The following is a 19903-nucleotide window of genomic DNA, read 5'->3' as shown; positions in this document are numbered from 1 at the left end:
TTTTTTTGGTATGGACAATTGGACTGTTTGCAACTTCATATAAACTATGTATAAAAGCATCTTTTAAGGACATTTCTATTTTTATTGATCTGTAACATACAATCGAAGTAAAAGCAAAGTACTTTCTATACAAGTACATCTTCAAGCTAAGCCCCCTGCTGGCCTACACTTCCAACTAGACTGCAGCCACTAAGCCCTTTATAGAAATTCTGAAGGAGTCACAGACTATTAGTTGCTCTAAGAAGCTTTCTCTAATCTCTTTCTGACAAGCTGTTTCTAGCTTCTCCTTCTGGGCTCACACAACTCTGACCATATACCACTGTTATCTTACCAAATAATAGTATAGTTGTGTTATTTCTCTTTTAGTTTCTTCCACTAGGGTAGCTAATCCAGGGTAAGGACTCTATTATCAGTTTCCTCATGTGTAAAATAAAGATGATAAGAAGACAAATCTCATATAATTATTGTGAGAATTGAATGTTAGTGCATATTTAAAGCACTTAGCACAAGTCTAGCATATAATAGGAGCTAAATAAATGTTAGCAATTATTTTTCCCTTTGTGTTTGTTAAATCATGAAGTACTAGCCCGAAGAGTCCCACAGCAAACAGACTGGTAGATGCACAAAAAGCATAAGAAAACACACGTCCTGAAATTACCTAAGAGGTCACTACTTAAGCAAAATGCCTTCCCTATTACCTATTTGCAGATGTGACCTGAAACTGAATGGCTTTTTAATGTATAGTAGTTTAAGAAGAAAGTTTTTAAGACCTTAGAACTAGGAGAGAAGTTTCATTTATAAAGTTTTGAATTTCTGAGCTATTTATTAAAAAGAACACATAAAACAATTTCACATTTGGAGAAAAGGAAATAACTCAATGTCTTGGGAACTGGCACTGTTTCTGACTATCATACATTACTTCTTTATATTACAAACTACCTATAAATATACTTGCTCTCAGTCTTTATGAAAAAATCAAATGAGCATGTTGTGTGGTAGAAATAACATCAAATTAAAATTAAGGAATACTAGATTCTAGCCCACGAAATAGCTGTGGGACCTTGGGCAATCTTTTAATTCCTCTGGGCTTCAGAGTTATTTTTTGGAATTTGAAGGGATTAGACTAATCTCTAAATTCCCATCCGGCTTGAAAATACAATGTTCTTACAATGCTATATTTTAACCTTTCTCTTACATGGTTTCCCCCCTCACTAGAAACTGAACACCCTTTTTGTGAGTGGGAAACAGGAATCAAGCCTTATTTATCTTTGTACCTCAGTGCGTAGAACCAATGCCTCGTTTCTTGACTGAATAAATGAGTGCACCCTACAGAGCTTCTAGTTTAAAAAGGCATAGCAAATTTATGGTATAACAGGTTAGTGGCTAATGTTAATATAATTATGTTATTATACAACAGTAACAAATGATTGTGCATTAATATGATTGTGGATATTCAATATACAGATTCATTCTATTGTTAATTTGTTGAAAACCATTATTTTAGAAAAGGAAATCTAAACCAAAAGGTTTCCTTACTTTTGACGTATTTTAGAGAAATTATGTGTTAGTTACATAGTTTTTTTTTTTCAGTTACATAGTTTTGAGAGAGGCTAATTCTACTAAATTTCATCATCCTAAGAGCAGTGTCCACTTATATCAAGCAGGTATCGAAGTGATCACTCTTCAGTACCATTTTGTAGAAAAGATTTTTATCTTTGCCTTGCTACCAAAATTACAGACTGAAAGACAATGTGATCAAGGAAATAAGGAACTAGAGTATATAGACACATGGAGAAAGTAAGCATACATGCGTGTGTGTGCACATACACACACACAGTTTAACTCAGTAACTCAAATGCCTCATGTACCCATTTTAAAATTAATATTTAGTGCAGGCTTACTGCTGGAACAGTTTTAAAATATCTCTAATATGGAATGGAAAATAGAGAGTGATTAACTATAAAGTCTATATAGGTGAAACAAATGGACAGTTCTCCCACTTCTTTTGAACAAGGGCAGATGTCTGTCTCTGAATATACCCCAAAAAGAGAGTTACAAGGGATTCCATTTCTCTGTTTCAGTATCAATGTGACTGAAATTTGAAGTGCATTTACTTCACAATTTCCTGGACCTGCACTGTTGGGAAAGTGAAGGCTTTTTCTAATATTCAGCTATCAGGCTCAATCTGAGTTTGAATGGTACTCACTGATTAACTACATAAATTGACACAAGCACAATATGTTTTTTATTGTTAAATTACTGTTACCATATGCAGGGCAAAAAGTAAAGGGACTCATCTACTTGTACATTAACATTTTAAATTCTTGAATTATAAACAAGTGAACAAATGATCAGTTAGGAAAGGAAAACTGAAGGGTTTCTTTATAAGTCTACTAATTTCTCTAATAATTAATAAAACATGCTCAAAAATTTTAGAAAAACACCTTTTTCTACATATGATATATTAATAAACAAATTATGTTTACCTCAATAAACTGTAAAGACTCCCTCAATATTAAGGACAGTCTATCTCTGGCTAATCCAATTATTATTTGGATATAATATAAGCATCAAAAAATAAAGTGGTGGCATAGTTCAAAATTTTCCAAAGTGTTAATACTCTTAATGCTGAGTTTCCAGTTCCAGAATTGTCCATTCCCCTTGGGGTGAACAATCTTCAGAGGAAAAACTAGCCATGGTGATGCTTGCTGAGGAATCATCAAGGGGAGAGGTTAGTTCACTCCATCTGTTCAAAGTGTCAACATGTGCTTTACCCTGAGGTTTTGAGCTGTCTCGTGCTAAAAGTAGTGTCTGATTGATTAGATACTGTGCTAAATTTAAGTCTTCAGGAACAGAATTCGTAATATTTAAGTTTGAATCCTGTTCAGAGAGCAGTTGCTTTAATAGTGTCCAATCTTGTTCTGCAAAGTGCTGATCATCTTCAAAATCCATGTCTGTAACATGTGTTTCTGATTCCATTTTCTGCTCAAATGCTTCTATTACATCCATCTCATATATTGGAGAGAGGGTTTTTGAAGGCCGATGGTCATACATGTAGGTTTGTGCCAGTGTGTCACAATCATCTATGTCTCCTGAAATAATTCATAATACTACACAATGTAAAAATTGCACATGTTGGTACCCCTCAGAGTTTTGTAGAACAATATTAAAACAATAGTTATAGTCCAAAAAAACAGAATGGAAAAAATAACACTTATACAAAATTGACAAGATTATTGAGGCATTTCTTTTTCTATATTTAAAAAAAAAACAACAAAACACCACCGAAGGATGTTTAGCAGCAAAATCAACATAGGCAACTAACAATAATTCTCCATACTTTAATTTGAAAACTTGTGATACAGAAAACAACAAAAATTATTTAAACATAAACATAGAATGTGCACATGTATCTAATTCACTACAATATGAAATTAAAGAGAAAAAAAGACATGGTTATTTGATGGTGACTTTAAGTCAGTTCCAAAAGGGGAATAAATACATTTTATCTAAAGCCTTATTTGTATATTGCACATGCAAAAGAGGATGCAAGCAAGGACAAACAAAAAAATACAACTTTAAAGAGCCCCCTATTGTTGTGATTTTGCTGAACAAGGGCTATTGATCAGTGTCTTTCTTAGTTCTGATATACAATAGCTATGCAGTCAGCCACTATTGCATATTTTAAATGTGGGTCATTAGTTTAAATTACTATAATAAGGAAGACAAACACACAAAACAATTAGACAGGAAATCATCTATACATATGAAATAAGCCTGGGCTTTTTTCATATATTATTGTTGCTTCTAAATATAATCTCTTTTAGGAAATTTATCTTTTTACTTGAAAGTTTTAGAATTATAGTGATCCTCAAAGTCTTAATCTCTGTAAAATGCATATAAATTGTAATAATTAATCTAGTTAAAATAGTTCAGTGCTTTTAGTTATATTACTATAGTTATTGCACAGCCCTCTTAGATATATACTAGCATAGTCCATAAAACATATCCAATGTATAATAAAATTTCTAATAGTCAAGAATTCTATGTTAAATTAGACATAAATAACTAAATAATAGCAAACTAAATTTTTCTCTTTATTCTTTCATGTAAAATCTCTTAATAGATTAGCTCTAATAATAACCAAAATTTTACTAGATCTTAACTCTGCACTAGGATTTTAAGGGAACAATAAAGATTAACTAGCTAGTTTTCATATTATTAAGAAATTTAAGTTTTCATTTGAAATTTGTATCTGTTACGTAAGTAATTATTCTAACTAAAATAAAACATTTGGGGCTACCTACAACTTCTAAAATTCTATAAACTCATTTTCTTATGGATTTAGCATTTCTATTTCTGTACGTTACCTGCAGATAAAGCAATATTAGCTTTTTTGGTAGCTGTAGAATGGTTCTCTTTCACTTGACCTTCCTGAGGCAGAAGTTGACTCCGACAGGAGTCCAGAAATTTTGTGGAGCTGTTCTTTGGTATGTCAGAATTGGGTTCTCTTTGATGAAGCTCCAAATGACATGGTCTTTCTTGAGACTTTATATCATTATCTGAGAGTCTGCTATGTTGCTGAAAGTCATTACCTACATTGCTTCCCCTGTTTACTTGTTTATCTTCTGGAAGAAGCTGTCTGCCTCCTTTGGACAGGACATCTACTGTGAACTTTTTTCCTGTGGCTGAAGCACTCTGTTTATCTTTCCTTGATGAGTCAATGCTGCTGGGACCCAAGAGAGAGCTTTCGTTTTTATATACACTATTGCCTTTATCTTGTTTACATTCTAAAATACTACCTTTACGTCCTTGTGTGTACCTGGAATAGCATGTCTTTCTATGATGTTCATGAGAAATGCCATCAAAAACATCAGAAGGTGAAAGAGAATTCACAGAAGGCTGAAAGGCAGTATGAGCTTCCCCTTCATCAGATCCTAGTTCTTCACATTCATCTACTGAAAGTAAGACTGATCTTTTAAAATTTTTAGTTGCAGAAAACTCGTGATTTTCATTTTCTGTTGCATCTTCAAAAGCCAAATTAATTATTCCCTGAAACTGCTGAGGAGCTGAGTTAGATGTACAGAAATTTTCTCCAACATTTTCAGCTTCAGATCTTTCATCTTCTGTTTCATCTGCTGAGGAAGAAACTTGATCTACTTCTTGAGCAAAATGGACACTGCCTCGTAGAATATTTTCTTTTTCCCTAGGGTGGGCTACTGTAGATCGAGACCAAATTTCTGGCCGTTTCCTGGGAATCTCGTCATCACTTGTCGAATTAACTTGGAAAAGATCATTACTACTTTGCTTTTTCATTTTCACCTCAATTCTTAAGTTACTGTCATATATTTTTAATTCTTCAGGAGTACTGGTATCACTGCTACTTCTTCCAAGAAAATCATGGCACAACATAGTGCCACATTTAGAAATACCTCTGTCATTTGACCCATCATCATCCTGAGACCCTCCAGCATCATAGTCTTCAGATCTGGGCTTTATGTCATCAGAGGATGTGGTGGCACTGCCAGTGTCAGATTCAGGACTCTCTCTCTGATGCAGACCACTGGTACTCAAATTCCAGTGGCTCAAAAATGGAACTTCTGGAGTTTCATGGCTCTCTGGAGTTTCTGTTGTTTCCATATCTTTAGGAGAATTTTTTCCTGATATTTGTTCCAAAACACACTTGGAGGAAATAGCTGAGTCTGCTGTAGCATGTTTGATTTCACTCATAGCAGAGTCATCAGACAAGTGACTAGGAATTTTCTGTTCTTCTACATGAATTTTAGATTTTCTGTCATCTTGGAGAGAATTTAAGGTACCATTTGTCCTTTCAGGAACACATGGTAAAACATCTTTGACACATTTAATGCTTAATCTTTTGTTTATATCTTGTTTCCCTCCTTGCTTCTCCCTATCTGATACTGAATGGATTTGTTCTGCATTTGCTGAGTCTAAATCACAAACAGGATTAGAGTTCAAGGAGTTTTCACTGGGATTTGAAATCATGGATTCTAGGACAGTGGTGTTATAAAATTCTGGATCTGCATTACCACTCCCATCAGAAAAGCAATGTATTTTAGCTGTGTTGTGATGATCTGATTCTTTGCTGGAAAATTCTGTTTCACTTTTATGTGAACAAATCTGTTTTGACTCCAGTTCATGCTTTATTGATTTATCCAGATTTGAAATAGTTTGGCATTCTAATACTAATTTCTCTTTCTCTTGATTGCTTAATGGCTTTTGTGGGTCAGGTTTGCATGATGACTGGAATGCTTCTCTACTGCTGATTTCTGATGTGAGATTAATTAGAGGTTCATGAGGCTTCTGTTCAGAAATATCATCCTTGTTATTATTATCACGCACATCATGAAATATATTTTCTTGGACAACACATGTTTCACTTTTTAAAGGTCTTTGAGAAGAAGGCTGAGTTTTCAATATAATCTGTCCAGGAAGCGTTTTCTGTTTTGAATCTTTATTACTCAAAGTTTCACTTTTCTTAGACTGATTTAAGTTTTTAGACATTGCCGCTATTTTTGCATTAACCTTAGGCAAAGGTGTGTGTCCTTGCTTGACAATTTTTTTCTTAGGTGTTTGTTTATCTGTAGTTGTATTGTGGTCCAATTTTGTCACATTTTCATCAGACTGCCTTGAAGAGACTGAAGATTTTACTGAATTTGGTGACTCTCCTTGAGATCCTAATAAAAAAATTAAAAAATATAATGCACTTTCTAATTTGTGAATGAAATGCAATATCTGTTTTTAAATTACATTAGAAGAAATAAACAATGAAATGACATATCTATGAAATGGACAAAAGATTAGGTGTTAGTAACATGATAAAATAAAAAATTTTTTATTACAAATATAGGGGGACTATTCCAGCATCTTAGCAAAATTACTTAAATAGGATCTTTCTTCCTCAAGAGTCTTGATCCTTATGCCAGAATTGGATTTGCATAAATAAATGAGGGTGCAAAAATCTGATTTTCTTATATCAAAAGAGCAGGAAGGGTCTTCCCTTTGACCTTTTTTTGGGGAAAAAAGATTGTTCCACACAGCTGAAAGAAGAATCAAGCTAAATATAAAATAGAAATGTTGAAGTTACTGTTTTTTTTTTTTCTGTCAAACATGAACAAAACTAATTTACTTCTCATAACAAGATCATTATTATTGTAGATCATTTGGGTTAACTACTTAGATGTGCAGTGGAAACTAAAACTGGTAATTGGAGGGCAAGGATTAAGTTTGAGAATCTATTTGTTTACACTGGTTGAGTCCTAGAGATGATAATTAAAACTATCAAACAGAATTGCCAAATCTTTTTAAATGTTTAATTTTTAGTTATTACTAGAACATGAATAATTTTTCTCTGGCTTATTTTAAAATTTACTTTCAGTATTAATTCATTATCAAACTCAAAATTGTTTTTAGGTTTTTACATACTGCTCTTAACCTACATGAATGCTTAATGCATAAAGCAAATTAATTTTAAAATCAGTTATTAAGTCAGCTAAGTATGCAACCTGATCAGTATGCTTTTCTTTTTTTTTTTTTTTTTTTTATTTTATTTATTTGACAGAGAGAGACACAGCGAGAGAGGGAACACAAGCAGGGGGAGTGGGAAAGGGAGAAGCAGGCTCCCCGCAGAGCAGGGAGCCCGACGCGGGACTCGATCCCAGGACCCCGGGATCATGACCTGAGCCGAAGGCAGTCGCTCAACCAACTGAGCCACCCAGGCGCCCTCAGTATGCTTTTCTTTCTTAGAACATGGCAAAACAACAGGCACAGCACAGAGGGAAAATTCTTCTTCCTATATATCACAGTTCTCATGACTGTGCCATTACTTTTTTTTTTATGTTATGTTAATCACCATACATTACAACATTAGTTTTTGATGTAGTGTTCCATGATTCATTGTTTGTGTACAACACCCAGTGCTCCATTCAATATGTGCCCTCTTTAATACCCATCACCAGGCTAACCCATCCCCCTACCCCCTCCCCTCTAGAACCCTCAGTTTGTTTCTTACTTTTTTAAAGGGCTCTAATATTAGTGCTGGTTTTGCACATGGAATTCCTATAGTTATCAATGAAACTGAAGAAACCTGGGCACAATATATAGAAGGACCAAAAATACAGATAAATTAGTGACTCCCTTAATTACTTCTCATAAAAGACAATAAAAACCAAACCCACACCCTGAAATACCAAAATACTTATCTAGGGGTGTCTGGGTTTCACTCTTGTTTTTGGCTTAGGCTCAGGTCATGATCTCAGGGTCCTGAGATCCATCCGCCCGCCTCCTCCCCAGCTCTGCCCTCCAGAGCCTACTTGGGACTCTTCCTCTGACCCTCCCCCTGCATGCAGGCCCACGCTCTCTCAAATAAATAAATCTTTAAAAAAAAAAAATACTTATCTAAAGTAAAAGTGTAAAATCTCTATAGTATTACACAAATGTAAAATGAGTGAAACCATGTTATATTCTTATTTGTTGCTAAAGTTCCAAATCAGAGTTTTGCTTATTCAATTTAAACACAGAAGTAATACCCAGGATTATATCAGCTTTACCTTGAGTTTTAGCAAGATTAGATGAGGCATTTTTTGTCCTCTGTTGAGCTGTAGCACACCCACTGCCATTTCCTTTTTTCTTTAAAACTGCCTGTGGTACTGGATCACTATATCCTTTGCTAGTGACCTTCTTTAGCACACTAAGAAAAATGATTTGCATTCAGTACTGCACTCAGATAGCAACACATGAACTTTTAAAAAACTCATATATGAAATATATTTTTTCTCAAAGAAATTAAAAAGTATCTTTTTTTCGAAAAATAGAAAAACCTTATGTTCACAGGACTTTACGTTTATAAACCTGCAGGTCAAGTATGACAAAACAATACATAATCAAGTGCCACAAGTGTAATCTATCATTTTGTATCAATAATCATTTTTCATATACTATTTTCTTTTAATAAAGTTTTAAAATATTGTGTAAATAAATATATTCTCTAACAAAGAAGAAAAGATATTTTTTAAATATTTAGCTAGAAGTTAGCATATAATTAACTTTCAGAGAAAGCTAATATATAGGTAAAATAACTAATGAAGATTTACCTGCTACTTATATTAGTTTCTTCTTGAATGCCTTTTTTATTTGAAGTTCCATTGGTAACTTTTGAAACAGGTCGAGATTTTACTGCTGTAAATTAAGAAAAAGTCAGTCATGAAACAGAACACTGAATATGTAAAAGTCATGCATAAATTCACTGGCCAGACACTATATCCAAAAATAAACGTTAATGTGGGAAGAAGTATGTTTTCTCTCAGTTTGCATGAACACATGTAAATAAATGCCTTCTGGCATCTGAAACTAAATAAACATCCAAACACAGAATCATTTTTTTCTGGGAACTTTAACTGTCAGGAGCTATTCAAAGTGAGGGTACTAAAACCCACCTACAGTAGAAGTTTTGGTACTTTCCACACTGTTTTTCACTGTCTGTCCTGGAGATTCACAAAAGGACAGTTTATCACCAGAAGGCTTCTCTTCTCCTACTGATCCATTTTCTTTTGGTTCATTCAGGCATTCAGTGGAAATCAGTAATTCCATACTTGAATTGGTCGATCTGCTGGAAGGCCCTGCGATGCTGAGGCATGGAGAACCTGTTCCTGTCACTCTCTTCAAAGGCTTTGCTTTGGCTTGCACATTTAAGTTTCCAGTGAGTACCTTGGGTCTGGCACCTGTAATGTGCCCTTCCTGATTTCTCACTCCTTTCTCATTTAATGAATTTTTCTGTCCATTTGCTGCTGCTGCTGATCTTTCCACAGCTTGTCTAGGCGACGTGTTTGTTGACTTAGCATTATCACTGTTTTCTGTCTGGGACTTTATTATAGCTTTGGGCTTTCCAGAAACATTCTTTCCCCCAGTTTTAAGTTCTTTTGTAACCTTAGATGCTGTTTTTGTACCACCCTTTTCCTTTAAATCATCATGTTTCAAAGTTTTATTTACAGTGTTTCTATTAGTACTTGAATGTCCAGATGCTCCATCAGATTTCATCTTTTGCTTAGTAGAGGGATAATTCCAACAATCCTTCTTGATATTTCCTCTCCAAGATTTGTTTTTTATAACACCAGAGTCAGAAACTTGTCTCCTTTGCTACAAAGAAGAAAAAAATTCTTTAGAACTTGACTGAAGTCTTTGACTTATAGTACTTTGTTTCAATAAGCCAGCTTTTCAAAGAGGAGAAAGTAAAGATCACATTATGATATAGGGCCACTCAAAATTTGAATTATCTTTGACCATTTGAATGTATCTTTAGTCACATTCCCTTAATTGAATCTGAAATATAGCATAAAAAATTAAAAGGCAATTCTTTTTTAAAAAGGCATACTATTTAGCTTTGTGAAGTTATGGTAGAGATTAACACCTAAAGGTGTCAGGATGCCATGGGTCAATGATAACAATGCCCAATATTTTTTGAGGGCCCACTCCCAGGTTCTGTGCTAAAACACTTTTCATACGTTATCTCACTTAATACTCACAACACTCCTATGAGAGAGCTCCTGTTGCTCTCTCTATTTCGTAAACAAGAAACGGGATTAAAGCCAGTATGTAAAGCTTGTAAGGACGGAAGTAGGACCTGAGCTCATGATTTACTGCTTTAAGCAGGTAGTATAATGCCGGCTTATATATGGTATAATTTGAGGGACATTATAAAGATTTTCATTAAAAACTGTCTCTTCAATCCTATCCAAATGCCAGAAATTTTATCACTAAAGGTTTAATCCTTGGAGCTGGGGGCTGCAAGCCCCTGGGAAACCAGACAGTACATCTGAAAAGTTTGGCTTTTGGAAGAAACAAAATAGTGATACAGCTCTGGCTATATGGAGAAAGTGGAGGAAAAGGGGTCCTAAAAATAGGTGAAGTAGGTAAAAAGAGGAAAAGAGGACACTTAAGACACTGAAGACAATGCGCCTATATCATTTTGGTTAGACCCAACCTTGCTATGGAAGGAGATAACAACCTTTTAAAAAGTGGTAGGAAGTGCAGAATAAAGCTTTAAGGTTACATTGCCACTCTTTATGAAACACGTACCCCCCCCTTTGAAAAGCTGTATGAAACTGCAGAGGTCTGAGGAAAAGCCTGTGCTGTCTTCATCTTTTTATCCCTTAGAACTGTGCCTATAACATACTGGGTACTCAAAAAATGTGATGCATGTTGTCAACCTGAGCATATATTGATATACAGTTCAAGGGCTAATATTTCTGAATATAGAAAACTTCCATTTACATTAAAAATTTGTCTAAGATAAAGATAACATATATGGGGGGTGTGAACACACACACACACACACACACACACTCACACACACACACACAGTAATAAATAACCTGGCTAAGTGTAAGGAAAAGCTAGGTGTAGTGCTAACAAAGGTAATCATTAGGTTCTTGTCTCTTATCATTAATTGACTTAGGATATTTAAGAAGTCATTAACATCTCTGGGCCTCATATTCTATATTTCTAGAGGGTGGAGACTGGTCCTACTCAGTGCAGTGTTCCAGGATTCTATGTAATATTTATAAAGTTCAAATAGGTTTGGTCCTCATTTTTTGTTTTCTTGATCAAATCTTAGCTCAAAAAATAACCTTTCTCTATTTTTAATACCTAAAATCAGGTAGACTTCTGATTTTAGACTTCTTCTCACCCTTAAAATTGATCTACTTAATTTACTGTATCCTTGAATCTGTCTATTTTAAATTTAGCATCATGCTATGGGTGAGATCTATGCAGTATATAGGGTAACCATACTCCTTTAGAAACTTTATATTAACATAGTATAGCATGATGAGGATTCAATGTATACACATATCTAGGCATTCTCTAACTTATATCTGCAAAGTTTATATGTATTTCTTACGTACAAATGGCCAGGTGGGAAGATGCATGCTACTGACAAATATGAGACCACATGCTATTGAGAAAAATGAGAAAAAGAGGGCAACTCTCAAGAGAATTCCCCTTAGACACCCTTTTGGTTCCAGTACTATTCCTTTTTTTGTTTGTTTGTTTAACTTTTTATTGTAGTAAAATTTACACATAATCAAAAGAAGATAGAATAGTATAATGAACCCCCATGTACCTATTATCCAGCTTTAACAGTGATCAGCTCCTGGCCAGTTTTGTTTCATATATAACTACCATTTTATTTTGAAACAAGTCCCAGACATCATTACCTTAAGTATTCTGGTACCAGCACTCTTCTTAAATCTGTCTTACCTCATTAACCTTCTCCCACTTTCAGATCTCATCTCTTCTTGTAAAACACATTTATTCATTCCGTTCTTACTGAGCACTTACTACATACCAAATAATTGCACATTAATTATTTCACTTAATTTTCACAATAATTCTGCTAGGTTTTATTAGTCCATTGTACAGACAAGCAAGCTCACCTATGGCCGAGATAACAAACGTGAAGTCAAGGCCACACTGTCCTGGCAACTGTGCCAGGTGGCAGCGTTGCATCCCTTGCGCTTGGCTGGAGAGGCTTCTTCCTCCACCCAGCCTTCCCTCCCACACTCCCACACACACCTTCCCGCCCCTATGTAGGGGTAGGCAAAAACACCTTACGCAGATAAAAAATGACGCTGAGAGGCCCCAGGAAACCTGTACCCTGCACTCAGCCTTTTGACCTCATGGAGGCCACACATTTTCCATTTCACTCCCTCACAAAACCAATAAAATTCTAGGTAAGGATTTAAAAAAAAAAAAAAAAAAAAAGTGAAGTCAAGGTTTTAATTCTTATTATACGATGTCCAGCACCCATTTCAGTATACTGCCCTTCTGAGGGAAACATATTACCCGGTTTTCTTCCCACTGTGGTTAACAGCATAAACCTTCAGGCAACCTGAATGCCAGGAAGGTAAGGAAGAGCAATGAGAGTCTGTTCTCTTTCACTGTAAGGCAAGGAAAGAAGAAAAGCCTGGTTGATAACAGTGAGTAGAACAGCAGAAAGAAAGGCAGATCGGGTAATTCTTGGGGGCCCTAAAAAAACACTGGGGATAACAGGGAACATAGAGAAAAATATCTTAAGTTACCACTTCTTAGAGTATGTTCTGTGGAACTGTACAGTATAACTAAGAATGGTCAAGGGGGAGTCTAGCAGCGTTCCATGCTTAGGGGAAGAAAAATGTTTCACATTATAATAAATATACCAACTCATTTGTGTGTGGGAAGGGATAAAAAAAAAAAAGACAAAATTTACCATCTTAACCATTTTTAAGTGGGAAGTCCAGTAATGTTAACTATATAGACCTTGGGCAACAAATCTCTAGAACTTTCTCATCTTGTAAAACTGAAATTCTATACCCACTGATAAATTGCCCTTTTCCTATACCTCCAGCCCCTGGCAACTGCTATTCTCCTTCTTGTTTTTCTGAGAGTTTGACTACTTTAGATACCTCATATAAATACAGCAAGTAACTTTTAAAGTAAAACACAACTAACTATACTCTTGGTACTGATTGCCTTTTTCACACCAAAAATGTACTGTGTGAATTAAAATCTTAGTATAGAGAAAACTGGGCCAACTAAAATCTTCTTTAAGAAGTAGGTTAATTAGAAAATTAGACATTGAATTAGGTCTAGAATTTTAGACAACTTCTCATCTGTTGGAATAGCTCCAGTATGTTAGTTGCCAAAAAGGTTTTCAAGGAAATAAAAAAGGTAGAATATCTCACTTCCTATGCCAGCTGGATATTAAAAATCCACATAATTTAAAAATTTATAGAATATTTGCTTGATTAAAGACTCAAAATTATTTTCATTAAGAAACAGCTTTACTTGGGCGCCTGGGTGGCTCAGATGGTTAAGCGTCTGCCTTCGGCTCAGGTCGTGATCCCAGGGTCCTGGGATCGAGTCCCGCATCGGGCTCCCTGCTCCTTGGGAGCCTGCTTCTCTCTCTCTCTCTCTCTCTCTGTCTCTCATGAATAAATAAATAAAAAAAAATCTTAAAAAAAAAAAAAAGAAACAGCTTTACTTAATGAAAGAATACATTTAAACAATCACTGAAATATAAAATAATGACATTTAAATTATTTAGCTTCTTTTTTCATTTGGACCTGTAAAATTTTAAAAGTTTACCTGAGAACTACTGAATACAGGCTTTTTGCCAAGTCTTCGATCATCACCTTTGTCAAATGCAGCTGTAGAAAGAAACAATTTATTTTTATAGGAAACACTAACATTTCCATAAAAGTAGAGGGAAAACCGTATGAAAAAGGTCATGTTTTAATGGAAGTAACTTAAAAAAGGCTCAAAGCAATCTAGTACACACAAATAATTCCATATTATATTTTAGAACTTCTTTTTTGAAGAACCCCATTTTCAATCTTATTTTCTGGTCTCTATGGATTTTATATTATTAAAATTAATAATAAATGTAAAATCTCATGAGAGGATTCATACATTTACAAAAAACGAGAATTTTCTCAAGCTGTAAAGTTTTAGAGATAACTGGTTTCATTTAGTTTTCCAAATTTCAAAAAATTATGGATTGTGGCAAATGTAATATTTTATAAACCATTAAATATGAGAAAGTGTCTATCCTAAAAAATGTAAAAATACTCTGTTGAAATTAACTACAAATATTTCCTGGTTTTGCAGAGATATCATGAGGAAGAAGGAAAGAGAAGAGAAAAAAATAAGGTCCTATTGAAAATAAAACAAGAAACAATCTTCAAACCTATATCATTCTTTTTAGAATTAATAAAAATTCACTTTCTAGATTAGGTTTAAATGGGAATTATTGGGGAACTCATGTTTTTATATTCTTCAAATAAGAATTTGAATGACGTCAGGAAAATATATAGAGATAATGGGATGAGAGCTATAAATATAGTTCAGCTAATGTATTTATTTCTTTTGAAAGTTATATTTCAAACTATTTAAAACATAGTTTGAAGAAATATCATCTCCAAAATCATTTGTTATTTATTAAAACAGCTGGTGAAAAATATATTAAATTATATGTAACATTCCCATTGCATCTTCTACTACTTGTTTTCTACAGGATCTGTGCTATAAGACAAAGCAGGATCCTAGAAATGGTATTATAAGGACTGATTTATAGTAAGCAAATGACTTTGCACTATCCTATACAAAAAAAAAATTAATATAAGATTTCTCCCAAAGGTCAGTAACTCAATTAGAATATAAGAAATGCTATAACAAAGACAATCTAGAATCATTCCTTTATCTGGGGTTTCCCAATGCAGTAACTATCTGTAAGTCAGGACTCATTATAATTCAACATACTGAAGATTAAAAAAAATATTATTACACTGATAGGATAGATTGAAAAGTTCTTTTTGACAATTAGTACAATTACCAATAACATTTTATTTTACATATGTATACATATATATTTGTATGTATTTTTAATTAGCACTTTATAGAATTAAGATAAAGAACGTTGTTTAAGGCACAACTTAACTATGAAATCCTCTAAAATGAAGAAAAACAAAGTTTACTACCAATCAGAAGAGAGCTGAATGACACCTCATGCAATGCCGATCTTATTTCTTCACACTGAATAGATTTTTGTAGTAAAAACTGTCATCTAAAAATCAGTATAGAAATAGTCATAAGGAAAAAAATCTCAAATTCCTGAAGACCTTGCGATTTTCATTGTTTCATGATTTTGTTCTTTCATGATTTTGTTGGAATTTCTGTGAAAAGTGCTCTTCAGTTCACATCTAGCTACACTATCATGTTATGCTCATAATGCAAGACAGAGCAAATCATATTCTGACTATCCCATTAAAGAATTTAACATATCTATGTACTATCAAGAATATATCACATATGGGCTTTCATGTTTTATAGTACAAAAACGTTCGCTTCCTAAAATATAGTCTCTTAAAATGTTTTTAAAAGTATACTTGCTGAATCTGCAAATATTTTTTCTAAGGCACCTGCTTTAACCCAAAAATAGTCATGAAGCCATTTTTAGTTCCACACCCTCAAAATTTTTATCTTAATATTTTTGAAACAAACATACATTCTGAGCATTATATATCTTCTGTTTAATGCTAACGTTTCAAATGGTACCTATTAAATGTCAGAGACTACTGTGAGGCTCCTGAGGGACACTCCGCAATAGCACACACCGTATCACTGAACCAATCAATTGTGAAATAAAGCCATCTAGTTTAGACAAAACCACAAGAAATGATATATTATGCAAAAGATGGAAAAGCTTTACGGCAAAACATATTTAAAAAGGAAGAGAAAGTATGTTTGGTAATATGTTCTACACGGATTACATTTTCCTATACTTCCAATCTCTTTATAAGAGCGCTTTTAAGCAAATTTAGCTGGAACATTGCTGCTAATATAGAGTAGGATTAAAAACTGATAAATACATATATAAAGGAAATGAATCATTTTCCAAGAACAGCAAAGCATGATTTATTAAAACTGCCTAAACATACTATCACTAGTTTCAATTAGCAAGCTATTATTGAACAGAAGCAAACAATATCAATCCTACCACTTATTAGCATCCCCTCAAAATATCTCTTGTCACAGAGATCGTAAAATAAGAATAAAAAATCTCAAGGCTAACATACCTGCTTGGATTTTCTGTTGATCATCTGTGTTCATCAGCTTCCAGCTTTCTGTGTGACGAACAGCATAGAAAGACTGAACCAGGAAGATCCACAGCTTATCACGCAGAGCCTGGATCTTGCACGTAAAACCCTGTGTTCAAGCAACAAATCAGCAGCTGGTGAGAGCCACATTGTCATAGCAACCAGTCATTATTCCTTTCGGAATCTACTTACTCCTAAGCTAGATCAATGATGTCATCACTTAGATTTTTTAAATCGTCAGGTACATGTTATTTATGAAGGCTTACTCTTCAAAAACAGAATTTTATAGTGAACATGAAGCTAAACCTTATCCTTTTAACCAAACATTATTTTAAATCACCAGTGGCCTTTACATGAATACCTTCTACAGCCTTTTCAAATCAACTATGACATTACAAGGTCAAATACTCTATGTAACAGTAATATTATGATGAAATTTTTTATCTTTCTTGTTGAACAAATACAAAATGCCAATAATTTGCAATAAGCTTACTAACATTAAGTGCATTTAAAAATAATATCTTAATTTTGCTTTTTCCTAGTCAATCCAATTTTAAATATGATTTTTTTCTGAAGACAAAAAGGAATTAAGAATATATTATAAAAATAAAAATAGATTATTAAAAATTCTAAAAAATTTAAAATGTTCTGTAAGTTTTATATGTAGGACATTTAATACAGTGACAGGGGAGAAATACTAGAGTTACACTGTACCAATTAATATTGTTAAGTTCCAAACTATGTTCAGAATTAGTGAGTCAAACTGCCAAATTCTGAACTTTTGCAGTATGTGTTTAGAGGTAAATAAAAAAATTCTTATTTTATGAAAAATTCCAAACAAACACAAGGGTAGGGACTATAACCAACCCCCCATCACCTAGTTTCAATGAACCATGCAACATTTAAAATGTGCATATATTTTAAAATCTTAAAACAATTCAAATATTATATCATTTAAATAAATTTCATCACTTTCAATACCATTTCCTTTGTACTGTCAGAGTTCAGTAATGTGTCCAGAGCCATAAGAAGAGAGCAACTATTCTCAGTGGTAATGTTTTCTTCAATTGCTTTTAAAATTTTGTCCAATAGATCAGCTGTGCTGCTCATTGCTTGTGACTACAAAACAGAGACATTTATATTTAATAGGAATGCATGTAAAATGTGTAAGAAATGTGAAAGTCTGGCTTAACAACAGACCATTTATCATAACTTGCCATATGAAGTCAACCAGAAATCTTATCCTCTGTTAATAATATAATAATTATTATAATTACATAGTTACAGTAATAACCATTATTATAAAAATCCCTTTCCTTTAAAAAAATATCTGCACACCACACACACACACACACACTGTTCCTACGAGGCAAAATAGTCCTAAAAATGGAACTAGAAATAAATAATCAAAGTTCTTTATTCAATAACTAAATTTACAACAAGTGGATCCCCAATAAGACCGAGAATTTTGCATGGACCATAACTGTATTACTGACAGAACAGTATCTTTATGACTGGTTTCTAAAATATGGCTTATGCTGACTGAGAGCTACTGTTGGCCAGAGTTACATTATGCCTTGCCAGTGCATTCATACCTGCCCCCTCCTGCCTTCATTATCTTGTGAGCCAAAAATCCTGTCCATCACTGCTCTAAATCCTATGCAAGCGTGCCATCTGCTATGGAATTTATTTAAGTCACACTAATTTAATCAAAGGCAACCTGCGTTTGAAAACTCTTACATAATGGTAACCAGAATACAAAGATGGGGCTAAATATAGGATATAATTTTAGACATAGTACCTGTAAGAGAAGAGCAAAATTTTCACTTTGAATGATCTTGGAGAAGTTTTCTATAATAAATGCAATACATTCTTCTTGCAGCTGAGATGCCATAGTCAGTGCTACTTCTGTCCACTTCACTCTGGGTAAGCTGATGATTAGCCTGTCACTTTCCATCAGAAGAAAAGCAGCATTCTTATCATTCTTATAATTTCAAAAAAATTGGAAAAAAAAGTTAATTACTATTCATATATAACTTTCTAAGCAAATAAAATACTTTTGTTTTCTTATGATGTTTCCTGCAAAAAACCCCCCCAAATTCCAGGTAGCTAATGTCTTTGTCCTTACTTATAATATTTATTTGTTCATTCAGAATTATCCAAAAGGCCAAAATTTGAGCTGGGAACAAACCACCTCTAAAAAACCTGAGAACAGAGGTATAATATAACTACAAAGAAAAACTTGACCTCTCTGAGATTTTCACTACTGAATTAGTTTTTGTGCTTATAGATATCATTCATAACTATATGGCTACACTGACATAACCTTAATTCTTTTCTGACTATAAAATACATGTACTTTATTACAAATTTAGAAAGGTTAAAAATTACTTATATTCTCCAATGATTTTCTTCCTCCTCTCTAATTAGGTAAGACTCTTTATATTTTATTCATTTAATGATGATTCATTTTTATACCACAGGAAAAAAATATTCATGAATACTGATCTCTATGGAAGGCAGAATGACAATTTACAAATACTGCTGCAAGGGAAAGGAAAAAATGGCAACGTATACATTACTTTATCTTATTCATATTTGATTTCTAGTTCTTGAAACAATACTTAGTAAATAACTGTTTAATGAGTAAATAGTTATCCAATAGATAGTAGCAGATTGAAAAACATGGCCACAAATTCTTTGTAGCTCCATCCATTGAGAGTTGGAATTTATTTACTCATCCCTTGAATCTAAATTGGCCTTTTCACTTGCTTACAGAAATAGTGGTACTGTGCAAGTTCCAGAGCCAAGGTCTCAAGAAGCCCTGCAGCTTCTGTCTTTATGCTTTTGCAATTCTGGGACCACAAAGCCATGAAGGAGCTGGGTAAGAAAGAGCACATAGAGTGGGAACCCAAGCTCCAACTTAGCCACCAGCTGAAAGCAGCTGCAGGACAGAACTCAAGAAGAATCAGTAGAAGAATAACTCGGTCAACCCACAAAATTATGAGAAATAATAAACTGTAGTTTTAAGTCACTTAGTTTTGGGATAGTCTGTTAAAGAGCAATAGATAACTGATAAATCTGGAAGTGACAGACTGAAATCCTTAACATAGGCTGCATGATGTAAACTTTGCACACCCTTTGTATGTTTCAGATCTCAACTCAAACTCTATCTTCCCTGATCTCTAGCCCTACATCAGATCCCTTTTATACGTGCCATCAGAGAACCTGTCCCTTTTCTTTAGAGTACT

The 19903-nt window shown here is 33.8% G+C and overlaps 1 protein-coding gene across 1 annotated transcript in view; it reads right to left on the bottom strand.

The window, feature by feature from the left end:
* Positions 1–2000: 2000 nt before the first annotated feature.
* BTBD8 (BTB domain containing 8) overlaps positions 2001–19903 on the bottom strand; it is a 107089-nt gene continuing 89186 nt past the window's right edge. The window contains exons 10-18 of the mRNA XM_021690306.2: positions 18454–18636; positions 17634–17771; positions 16632–16761; positions 14143–14204; positions 9456–10155; positions 9114–9198; positions 8571–8710; positions 4371–6698; positions 2001–3092 (exon numbers count right to left, since the gene is read on the bottom strand). Coding sequence (XP_021545981.2) covers positions 2623–3092; positions 4371–6698; positions 8571–8710; positions 9114–9198; positions 9456–10155; positions 14143–14204; positions 16632–16761; positions 17634–17771; positions 18454–18636 — 4236 coding nt within the window. The 3' untranslated portion in view covers positions 2001–2622. The remainder of the gene's footprint in view (positions 3093–4370; positions 6699–8570; positions 8711–9113; positions 9199–9455; positions 10156–14142; positions 14205–16631; positions 16762–17633; positions 17772–18453; positions 18637–19903) is intronic.

The sequence above is a fragment of the Neomonachus schauinslandi genome, chromosome 4, assembly GCF_002201575.2.
Source record: "Neomonachus schauinslandi chromosome 4, ASM220157v2, whole genome shotgun sequence".
NCBI lineage: Eukaryota > Metazoa > Chordata > Mammalia > Carnivora > Phocidae > Neomonachus > Neomonachus schauinslandi.
Note: the sequence above shows the minus strand (reverse complement) of the source record. Positions and strands in the feature narration are given on the sequence as shown.